General features: G+C 48.5%; 1 protein-coding gene across 1 annotated transcript in view; it reads left to right on the top strand.

Moving 5' to 3' along the window:
- LOC132455499 (peripheral plasma membrane protein CASK-like) overlaps positions 1-11,907 on the top strand; it is a 43,109-nt gene that overhangs the window by 13,080 nt on the left and 18,122 nt on the right. The window contains 7 exon segments of the mRNA XM_060049361.1: positions 771-1,015; positions 1,762-1,937; positions 4,249-4,371; positions 6,582-6,665; positions 7,554-7,653; positions 9,387-9,404; positions 11,851-11,907. The exon segment at positions 11,851-11,907 is cut by the window's right edge and continues 65 nt beyond it. Coding sequence (XP_059905344.1) covers positions 771-1,015; positions 1,762-1,937; positions 4,249-4,371; positions 6,582-6,665; positions 7,554-7,653; positions 9,387-9,404; positions 11,851-11,907 — 803 coding nt within the window.

The following is an 11,907-nucleotide window of genomic DNA, read 5'->3' as shown; positions in this document are numbered from 1 at the left end:
ACCCAGAAATAGGCAGAAGCGTGCCGGAGCGACACTGAGATAAGTTAAGTTCGGTGTAAAAAAGAAAAGAAAAAAAAGAGACCAAAAAAGCAAGTTCTTACCGGCAGATTGAATCTGTGGCCATGTGGTTTCAGTTGTGTTTGATCTTGAAGATCGACACACCTGGCCTTATTGCTTTTAGGCGTTGACATCAGTGGAGATCACTCACTTCCCCCTTTGGTCTTGGGGCTTTGGGTGTGTGGCTGTTGGGTTTAAATCATCTCTGATCCGGCGTTGATACGATAAAAAACATTATCATCATTATCAAACATTAGTTATTTGTCTTAATTCACTTTTCCGCCCGGATCAATCTTGATAGATTTGCTTTGCATTCGGAACAAACCGAACTGCTTGGAAAATGACTTAAGGAACGACAACTGGTTTATATTCCACTGGTTTATTTTCAGCTGGTTTAACTTCAACTGTTTTAACTTTAATTGGTTTAAGTTCAACTTGTTTAAATTCAACTGGTTTATGTTCAACTGGTTTTAGTTTGACTGGTTTAACTTCAACTGGTTTAACTTCAACTGGTTTATGTTCAACTGGTTTTAGTTCAACTGGTTTAACTTCAACTGGTTTATATTCAACTGGTTTTAGTTCAACTGACTGGTTTAAGTTCAGCTTGTTGTGTTCAGCTGGTTTATGTTCAACTGGTTTTAGTTCAACTTGTTTATTTTCAACTGGTTTAATTTCAACTGTCTTACTGGCGTTTTGTGTTAACCCTACTGTGTGTGTGCGTGTGTGTGTGCGCGTGCGTGTGCGTGTGTGTGCGTGTGTGTGTGTGCGTGTGCGTGTGCGTGTGCGTGTGCGTGTGCGTGTGCGTGTGCGTGTGTGTGTGTGTGTGTGTGTGTGTGTGTGTGCGCCCCCCCCCAGCCCCACTGCGTCCTGCTGGCCTCCAAAGAGAACTCTGCTCCGGTCAAACTGGGGGGCTTTGGCGTGGCCATCCAGCTGGGGGAGTCCGGTCTGGTGGCTGGAGGTACCGGCTCTGGTCTACTGTGTTTATCACTGAACTCGTCATTCAATCATCGGTTATGAATTATCGTTCTTTAATCTCTCTCTTGGTCTCTCGTTTGTTTCTCTCTCGCTCTCTGTCGCTTTCTCTTTCTCTCGCTCTCTCTTTCTCTCACTCCCTGTTGTTTTATCTCTCTCTCTCTCTCTCTCTTGGTCTCTCGTTTGTTTCGCTCTCGCTCTCTGTCGCTTTCTCTTTCTCTCGCTCTCTCTTTCTCTCACTCCCTGTTGTTTTATCTCTCTCTCCCTCCCCCTCTTGGTCTCTCTCACCTTCTTCGCTGTATCTCTCTCAATGAATCTTACAATACATCTGTGTCATACATCAATCTCTCTCCCCTCCTCTCTTTCTCTCTCTCTCCCCTTCCGTCACCCCATCCTCTCCCATCCCTCTTTCCCTCTTTCTCCCATTTCTCTCTCTCTCTCTCTCTCTCCCTCTATCCTTCTCCCCCTCACCCCCTCTCTCCCCCTCTCCTCTCTTTCTCTCTCTCTCCCCTTCCGTCACCCCATCCTCTCCCATTCCTCTTTCCCTCTTTCTCCCATTTCTCTCTCTCTCCTCCATCCTTCTCCCCCTCACCCTCTCTCTCCCCCCCTCACGCTTTCATCCTCCCTCCTCTCTCCCCCTCCAACCCCATCCCTCTCCCACCCTCTGCCCCTCCCATCCCCCCTTTCATCCTCTCCCTCTCCCCCCCCCCCCCCCCCCCCCCCCCCCCCCAGGCCGTGTGGGCACCCCCCACTTCATGGCCCCCGAGGTGGTGAAGAGAGAGCCGTACGGTAAGCCGGTGGACGTGTGGGGCTGCGGGGTCATCCTCTTCATCCTGCTCTCCGGCTGCCTGCCCTTCTACGGCACCAAGGAGCGGCTGTTTGAGGCCATCATCAAGGGGAAGTACAAGGTAGTAGTTGATTTCCAAAACGCCCGGCCCACCACTTAACAGCTACAGATAAGCACCCCGAAAAACCGCAACCGTGTGCACAGGGCTAGTCAATAAAGGCGGGAGTGACGGTTGGATGTCGACGCAACGCAAGGAGGGGTTTACGGACCCCTTACGTCCTCGCGTCCCCCTCGCGTCCTCCCCAAGGGGCCTGACGTTCGCCTCCCAAAAATTGCAACCTCGTGTCGAGGTCGAAGAGCTGTGATTGGTCCGCTCGCTAAAAGCCGACGCAGAACCGAAGCGGGTTTCACGACGGCGTCGTGGCGACCGCGTGGTCATTGCGTTGCGTCAACGTGGAACCGTCACCTTTAGCGCCTGTAAGTGTGCACTGATTGTGTGTTGTGCGTCCAAGGTTTACTTGGCATGGTTTAGCGTCTTATCCTAGCTATTTTCTTCTTGTGTACGCGGAATGGGTTAACCTAGCGATTGTTAGCGCTCGGCACTTGGTGTACCGACAGCGATATATCGTTGTTTCTCTTTCCTCTAACAAATGTACTTATTGTAAGTTGCTTAAGCGTCTGCTAAATGCACTTAATCTAAATGTACGTTTATTCTAGCGGGTTAGGGTGTCAGTGTGTTACAATGGAGGTCTCGCAGCCTAAAGGTTGTCTCTTAGATTCCCCCCCCCCCCCCCAACGCCTCATTTGGTTGACACACTGCGGATTGGGGGGAGGTGATGCGCGATCATCGATGTAAGTGTTAGGAAGTCGTACCACTAGTGTTTGGTAGCACTGGGAAAACGTTTGGTAATAGGTCGTCGCCTTTTTCTACGAGCTAACGGGAACTGGCGGAATGCGAACGATTGACGCAATTTGTGTGTTTTTTTCGGTCTTTCCAACGTTTTTTTAACTTGTCTTCCGACGTTTCTTTCTGTTTTGTTTTAAATTGTGCTTTTAATTATTTTACTTCACTTTATTGTATTTTATCTAAGAACCACGAGATACGTAGCTCAACACCAGAGAGCCGGGGTTGTTTCTGGTGGCTACCAGCAACAGCCCTCCGTGGTCTCTATGGTAATAGATGGACGCGGTCTGGCCCCCTGGGAGCCGCCAGATGGGGATTAATAAGAAGGGATTATGCACTCCAGGTGGTGCACCTCACCTTCCCACTTATGGGCAGAAATCCCAAGGAAAACAAGAGTCAAGTAGCCACGAAGTTCGGAGAAATGTTTTTCTACGTAGTGGGGAAATGACACAAATTTCTCAGTACTTTCTCAGAAATGACACAAATTTCTGTGTAGTACGAGTTTGTGCTACGAGTATTAACCATCACCGACTATTTATTTATTTTACGATTCATTCTTACGACGCTTCTTATCGCCGCTTCGCCATTTGGCCCAACACCTTTAGCTGACGCGATCCAACGGGAGGTTCCGATAATGGAGACTAATGAGCAGGTAGGGCTTTGGGCTTCCTTCTCAAGGATGCTTGCAGGTTAGCTTGTTTGTATTACCTCTCTTTTCCTTTTGCATACTTTGTTTGTTATTCTCTTCGGCCTTTCGCGGTGCAATCCGATAACTTGTTAACGAAACGGATGGTGCCAGAATTTCTTCAAAGGGCCCCTTCCGGAGTCTAAAGCCACACAGTAACCATGCGACGAACTGTATTGAACTGTATTTTTTTTTTGGTTAATCGAGTTAACCGTGAGCCTCTATTTCGCCACTTCCTCCGACAGACCTCAATAACAAAGCGTACGTGCTCGAGTCGCGAATTACCAAGCAGCGTTTTCTTCTGGATTAGGTTTCCGTTTCCTGGTTACCGTGGACACCGGTCGCAGCCACCCTACATCCATCTGAGAGCGTGTTTGTTCTTCTATTCTGTGCCCGTGTGCTTGTGTGTGCTTGTGTGTGTGCCTTCCTGTGTATGTGTGTGCCTGCCTGTGTGTGTGTGTGTGTGCCTTTATGCGTGTATGTGTGCGTGCATATTTTTGCGTGCCTGTGTGTGTGTGTGTGCGTGTCCATCCCTGTGTGTGTGTGCCTGTGCGTGCATGTGTACCTGTGTTTGTATGTGCCTGCCTGCCTATGTGTGTGTGCCTGCCTGTGTGTGTGTGTGTGTGTGTACACTTGTGTGCGTCCCTGTGTGTGTGTGTGTGTGTACACCTGGGTGCCTCCCTGTGTGCGTGCCTGGCCGCGTGTGTGTGCGTCCCTGTGTGTGTGTGTGTGTGTGTGTGTGTGTGTGTGTGTGTGTGTGTGTGTGTGTGTGTGTGTGTGTGTGTGTGTGTGTGTGTGTGTGTGTGTGTGTGTGTGTGTGTGTGTGGCCGCGTGTGTGTCCAGATGAATCCGCGCCAGTGGAGCCACATCTCGGAGAGCGCCAAAGACCTGGTGAGACGCATGCTGATGCTGGACCCCGCCGAGAGGATCACCGTGTACGAGGCCCTCAACCACCCCTGGCTCAAGGTGCACGCCCTTCCACACACACACACACACGTGTGAATGGACACACACACACACGTGTGGATGGACACACACGCACACGCGTGTGGATGGACACACATTTCAGTGTCTTTATTTGTGTCCGCATTTATAAAATACATTGCAAGGGCACAAATACTTTCAGTTGCTTTTGATGCCCTACATCCTCGAAACAACATGTTGCAGTACTTGAGTCAAACATGCACAGAATAGACAATACGTACACATGAGCTTATTCAATCAACGATGGTTGCACACAGTCTGTTAACAGACAGAAAATCTATGGGTACAGAAAACACCTCCTCCTCCAAATAGCTCGTCTGCCTATGATGGAGGAGATTGAGCAATATGTTGCTAGCTGCTTTGCTTTACGTTTGGACAACCTCATCATTCTCAAGCCTCTGACCACCAGCCTGTGGACATGACCTAGGCTGCCGAAAATATAAACGATGAGCTGGCATTTATAGCCTAAACGTATAATAGCTTGCACTAATGGTTGGTACTTAACTTGTTTAGTGAGGAAAGCTTCCTCTAAACTTGAGTCGAAAGTGCAACCAACTTCCCATTGGAAAACCTCTCTGCTGAACACACACACACATGTGGATGAACACACACACACACACACACACACACACACACACACACACACACACACACACACACACACACACACACACACACACAGACACACACACACAGATTAACACGCACACACACACACATGTATATGTATATGAATACCCACACACACACATGTGGATGAACACACACACACATGTAGATGAATACCAACACACACATGTGGATGAACGCACACACACACGTACAGATTAACACACACACACGCACACATGTGGATGAACACACACACACACACACACACACACACACACACACACACACACACACACACACACATGTAGATGAATACCAACACACACATGTGGATGAACACACACACATGTGGACGGACACACACACACGTAATGAATACCCACACACATATGTAGATGAACACACACACACACACGTGTGGATGAACACACACACACACACACACATACAGATGAACACACACACACACATGTAGATGAATACCCACACACACATGGAGTTGAACACAAACACACGCATGCTAATTAAGTCAAACACTCATTTAAATGCACACACACATGCAAATTCACACATAAACACATGCAAATGCACACACACTCACACACATGAAAATGCGCACACACATGCTTGCAAATGCAAACTCACACATGCAGATGAGCAAACACTAGCAAATGCACACGCATGCGTATGGAAATGAAGGCATGCAATGCAAATGCACACAGACCAATACACATGCAAGTGAACACAAACGTGCAAATAATAACCACATACGCGCAAATTCACACACACTTGCAAATGCACAAACACGTGCAAATGCTCGAACACATATGAAGTAAGACAGCCACACATGCAAATGAACAAACACGCACAATCACAACAATTTAAAACGAGAAGATAAATATCCACCATATCTCAAAAATACCCTTTATTCATTTTTAAATAACAAAACAACTTAGAACATTAAGATACAATTTCCTCATTTTAAATACAAGGAAGTATAGACATGCCCGCATCCGCAAGATAAAGGCACCTTGTTCTCATCATCTAAGTACATCGAAGTACAAGCTTCAGTGCTTTATTTTGTTTAAAATAATTCCTGCACAGTGCAGCGGCAGTTATGAGAAGTAGATCAGACCACATCCAGCTTCTCTGAACCACCGCCGACACTGACAGCAGTTTGTATGTCTGCCTCTCTGTGTTTCTGTGTGTGTGTTTGTGTCCTGTGTGTGTGTGGTTGTGTGTGTGTCTGTTTCTGAATGTGTGTGTGTGTGTCTGCCGGTCTCTGTGTGTGTGTTTGTGTGGGTGTGTGTCTGTGCTTCCATGTGTATCTGTACGTTTACCTGTGTGCTTTTGTGTGTGCGTCTATCTGTGTGCGTCCATGTGTGTGTTTTTGTGTCTATCTGTGTTCGTCCATGTGTGTGTGTGTGTTTGTGTGTCTGTCTGTGTGCTTCCATGTGTATCTGTATTTTTGTGTGTATATCTGTGTCTATCTGGGTTTGTGTGTTTGTGTGCGTGTGTGTGTGTGTGTGTGTGTGTGTGTCTATCTGTGTGTGTCAATGTGTGTGTGTGTGTTTCCCCAGGAGAGGGACAGGTACGCCTACAAGATCCACCTGCCAGAGACGGTGGAGCAGCTGAGGAAGTTCAACGCCCGCCGCAAGCTGAAGGTTAGCTCACGCACCGCGGCGCTAGCGCTGGTTTTCTCACTCACCGCGGCACTCGCGTTGGCTAGCTCACACACCACGGCGCTTGCGTCAGTTGACGCTTGCGTCAGTTGACGCTTGCGTCTGATAGCTCACGCGTCGCTAGCGTTGGTTAGCTCACGCGTCGCGGCACTAGCATGGGTCAGCCCAACAGTGCTAGCGTTGGTCAGCTCACGCATCGCAGCCCTACGGCAGGTTAGCACACGCACAGCGGCGCTAGCGTCTGTGAGCTCACGCGCCGCGGCGCTGGCGTCTCTTAGCTCACGCACCGTGGCGCTAGCGTCAGTTGGCTCGCGCTAGAGCCGCGGAGGCCCGCAGGTACTCAGAAAGACTCGGTGGGAACAGCCCAGTCAACCCTGTGACTCATCAGCGGGCAATTATCTGCGGTCCCCTGTATGCAAATGTTCTCAGAAGCTGTGAAAAGCCTAGTGTGTGAACGCTCCCCTACCCACCACGTAGTTTCCTACAAGGGTAACGCTCTGTTAAGTGCATGGCGGTGTCGTTTTGGTTTCCTGTGTGCAAATGTCACACCGTCTACCCATCCGCCTTTTTGATGTGAAGTTGCATGTGTGAGTGTGTGCACACATGCTAACCACACTCACGCAAATAACACACATTCCAGTCCGCAGTGGGCGAGACGTCCTCAAACGCACTGAAATATTGTGCATTGCTCCCCTCTACATTTAGCTTAAACCTGAACACGTTATTCTGCGCACACACACACACACACACACACACACACACACACACACACACACACACACACACACACACACACACACACACACACACACACACACACACACACACACACATCATCACTATAACTCTGCCCCCCCTCCCCCCTTCCAGGGCGCGGTCCTGGCCGCCGTGTCCAGCCACAAGTTCAACTCGTACTACGGGGACCCCCCAGAGGAGATGCCCGACTTCTCCGACGACCCCACCTCCTCCGGTAACCCCCGGCAACGCCCACCTCGTCCAAAGCGTGGGGGGACGAAGTCGCACACCTAAATACCTAGATAGTGTCCGGGTGGCTCCGACAATAAGAAGAAAGCGGAAACGATAGTGTGCCTTTTTTTTTGTGTCTGGTCACCGTCTGGTTATTCTCGGCGCCTTCCTTGCCACGTCTTGTCCGATTTGATTTCTAATCCTCTTCTGCGCGGTCTGGCAGAAGGAAAGGAGCCAGCGAACACTTCCCCTTTCTGAGATGTCAGCTTTCACTTCCCAGGATAAGGAAAACTGAAAAACAACGTATCGACGAATCAACGATTAAATAAACGATTCCCCCCCCCCCCCCCCAAAACATCCGCTAAACCTAATCAATTAGAACTCGATATCATCGTTGACTTATGTGTACTCGATGAACTACACCCCAAGCCCCCTCCAGCCCCCCCCTCCCCTCCCAGAAGCCACATAAGTTCCTCTCGGTGGGCTCCCTGATGGGTTTCCCTTACGTCTTCACCCTAACCACCACCATCTAGGGGGTCTCCCCCAGGGGGCAGACACTCAGACACCCAGGCGCTTTTCCAGGAGCTCTGTAAAGCAAAGATAAGACGGAGCGAAACCGGTGTATGTTGATCAATGAACGGAGGTGGAGGAGATAAAGTCGAGTTTTGACTGTCTGTGGCACCTGCTGTCTGGGGGTTGGTTCGTGTTTGCGTTAAAGGCCGCTGCAACCGAAAGCAGACGTTTCACTTTCCGCCACCTTTGCGTAATAGTTGTTTCTTAAGTATTTTAAAGGAAATGAAACCGTAATGAAATTCCTCTTGACTTTCAAGATGAAGTCAACCCTTTTTTTTTTGTCATCTAGTAGGGTTGCCGCGGTATACGGTATTACCGGTGTTGAGGCCAACACCGATTGCTCGGTGTTTTTTGTTTTGTTTTTTCGTAATAAAAAGCAAATTCAATTAAAATGAATAATATAATTATAATTAAGAAAATTTAAATGTGTAGAATAGGCCACAGTTCTGCTCTGTGCGGGAGAATTGTCACGCCGAGAATTGACGTGCTTCCTTACAAGACCGGTAACCATAGCAACGCCGGTAAACAAACCCCGCGAAGCCCAATCCCTACGTGAGCTCCCCGCGCTACGGCCATCCGGAGGCGCACAGAGCTTTTGGCCGTGATATTATGATATATAGAACTATGTTATACCATTATATATAGAACGTTATAAGACGCCGAGAATTGGCGCGCTGCCAGCCGCTGTCACCGAGTGTGAGAGGAGAGTTGACGGAGAAGATGGCGGTTGACCTATAGTTTCAAAGTTAATACCGTTTAGACCGGTAATACCGGTGTTGACACGAGCCTATTACTCGGTGTGAAAATGTCCACACCGCGACAACCCTATCATCTAGTTTATAAAGCAACTGCATCGAAGTAGCTTTAGAGTGGACTTAGAGTAGTATTGCTCCAAAAATTGAATTGTTGGAAAACAAAAATCTTAACCCTCAAAGGCCGACCGAAATGATCTGACCGACTTTTCCCAAAAAGGAAAAACAAATAACCCGCCGTCCCTCCCTCCTCCTCTCTTCGGTACTCTCTTCGCACCTTGTTCAGCCCTCTCCTCCTCCTCCTCTTCCTCATCCCCCCCCCCCCACCCCGTCCTCCTCTTCTGTTTCCTTTATTTAAAGCTTCTCTCTTCCTGTGTGTTTTTGTTTGTATCTTCTGCTGCACTTTCTGTAGGATTGCTAGCGGCCGAAAGTACGTATGCCTGCCCTCCCCCCCCCCCCCCCCTCTCCCCCGCGGCCCGGCCGCGTGATGTCATCGCCATTATTTGTGACATCACTAATCCTGTTTTTTTTTGTGTGGTTCCTGTCTTCCGTTTCGTCAAAGAGATTTCCGTGTGGGTGTGTGTGTGCGTGTGTGTGGTTGCGTGGGGAGGGTTGAGGAGGGGATTTCTTCTGTATGATGTCGTTTATATGTTGTACTCGAGTACAGTAGAGTAAAGTACGTTTGATAAATATATTACAGATTTATAAACACACTCAAAATTGAACGTGACCCGATCAATTTAATATATGTTTTTTTTTTTGTTTTTTTTTATTATTATTATTATTATTTTTTTGGCAGTGTAAGCTTGGGAGAATATAGTTCAACCACACAGCATCACAACCTCAGATCTTTAGCAATATTGCGTGGAAAAAAAAAAGGTTTGTAAAGGCAACCCCCACATTTTCCCACATCTCTACACTTTACAGTTGCCAGATTATGTGTGTGTTCCCTAGGTCCGTTCCATTAGTAGAAAGTTGCCAAAAACGATGAAGAATTTGATGAACATTTTTAGAAGAGAAAATCTGATTATTGTATAATAGTATTTCTTATTGCAACTACCGGTACTGCATCAGGACAACCTCAATAACGCACGTTTTTTGGAAAGTGTGAATGCCAGTGCGTATGCGTGTGTGTGCGATTACGTGTGTGTGTGTGTGTGCGTGGGTGCGTGTGTGCGTATGCGTGCGCTCGTGTGCGTGTGTTGAACCGTTGTTCACGCTTGACCCCTCCTTCTCTCTGTCCCTCTCTAACACCCTCTTGGTCGAATGACGTCCCCCCCCCCCCCCCCCCCTGTCTCCCCCCCCCCCCCCCGGTTTGGCTGCATGCGCCCACGATGCAGCAGGTACACGGGCTGGTTGGCGGAATATCTGTGTGTGTCTTGTGTCTGTGTCGGTGTTGTGCGCCTTATTCCCATCTTTGTGTCTTTTGTGCTTCAGTGTGTGTGTGGGTGTTCTTTCCGTTGTTGTTGTTGTTGTTGTTGTTGTTTTTGTGTGTTCAGTTTATTTTCACTTTGTTCTGGGTTTGTGTGTCGTTGGGTACTTGTGCGTTTCTTGTTGTCGTGGTATGTTTTTTATCACTGTGTTCGTATCCCTACGGTTTTGTGTTTCCTTTCTGTCTGTTGTTCGAAGTGTTAATTTTCCGGCGTTACCCTGGTAACTATTCATTAAGTGCCACCGTGGTATTGTTTTACTGAGGTCATGGTTCGCAAGGTGTCACGATGTAACAGTCTTGACGGTGTGACCTTGGTTATATTGCCAATAGTGCCAAGGATGTGGCAGTGCTACCGTTGTTACCGAGGCAACAGTGCTAGCGCTGTCGCCGTGGTAACGGTGTGATGATACAAACAGTGCTAACGGTGTTAGCACTACATTGCTCACAGTGTTACATTGGGAACGGCCCTAAAACTGTTACCATGGCGACATCGCTCACAGTGTTACTGCAGTGACGGTGCTAACAGTGTCACAGAGAAGTTTCTTATAACGTTACCTAGGTTACGCCCTGGCAGTGTTGCCGAGCTAACAGTGCTAACGGTGTTACCGTTGAAAGATTTTCATGCAGTCGATGAATGCGCCCGTTCTGTCATGTTTACATTTCACGTAATGCTCCACGTATTCTGAGGAACTGCCTGTCTGGGAATGCCTGTGTCCGTCCTATCTTCCTCCATGTGTGCACTTTCACAAAAAGCTGTGTATTAATTCTGGTACTGTGTTTGTGTATGCGTTTTTTTGTGCGTGCGTGTGTTTTCGTTGTGCGTTTGTGTGTGTTTGTGTCTGCGTCTGTGTGCGTATGTGCGCCTGGTGTGTTTGTCTGTGCCTGTGTGTGTGTGCCTGTATGTTCGCGTATCTGTGTGTCTGGCTCTTTTTGTGTGTGCGTGTGTGTCTGTTTGTGTGTGTGTCTGTTTTCACGGTGCGTGCGTGTGTCTGTGTGTGTCTGTGTGTGTGTCTGTTTTGTGTGTGTGTGTGTGTGTGTGTGTGCGTCTCTGCGGTGTGTGTGTGTGTGTGTGTATGTGTGTGCGTCTCTGCGTGTGTGTGTGTGTTTGTGTGTGTGTGTGTGTGTGTGCGTCTCTGCGTGTGTGTGTGTGCGTCTCTGTGTGTGTGTGTGTGTGTGTGTGCGTCTCTGCGTGTGTGTGTGTGTGTGCGTCTCTGTCTGTCTGTGTGTGTGTTTGTGTCTCTCTGTGTGTGTGTTTCTCTGTGTCTGTGTGTGTGTGTGTGTGTGTGTGTGTGTGTGTCTCTGTCTGTGTGTGTGTGTGTGTGTTTGTGTCTCTCTGTGTGTGTGTGTGTGTGTGTGTGTGTGTGTGTGTGTGTGTGTGTGTGTGTGTGTCTCTGTCTGTGTGTGTGTGTGTGTGTGTTTGTGTCTCGTGTGTGTGTGTGTGTAGGGGCCGTGTCCCAGGTGCTGGACAGCCTGGAGGAGATCCACGCGCTGACGGACTGCA

Source organism: Gadus macrocephalus, chromosome 4, assembly GCF_031168955.1.
Source record: "Gadus macrocephalus chromosome 4, ASM3116895v1".
NCBI lineage: Eukaryota > Metazoa > Chordata > Actinopteri > Gadiformes > Gadidae > Gadus > Gadus macrocephalus.
Note: the sequence above shows the minus strand (reverse complement) of the source record. Positions and strands in the feature narration are given on the sequence as shown.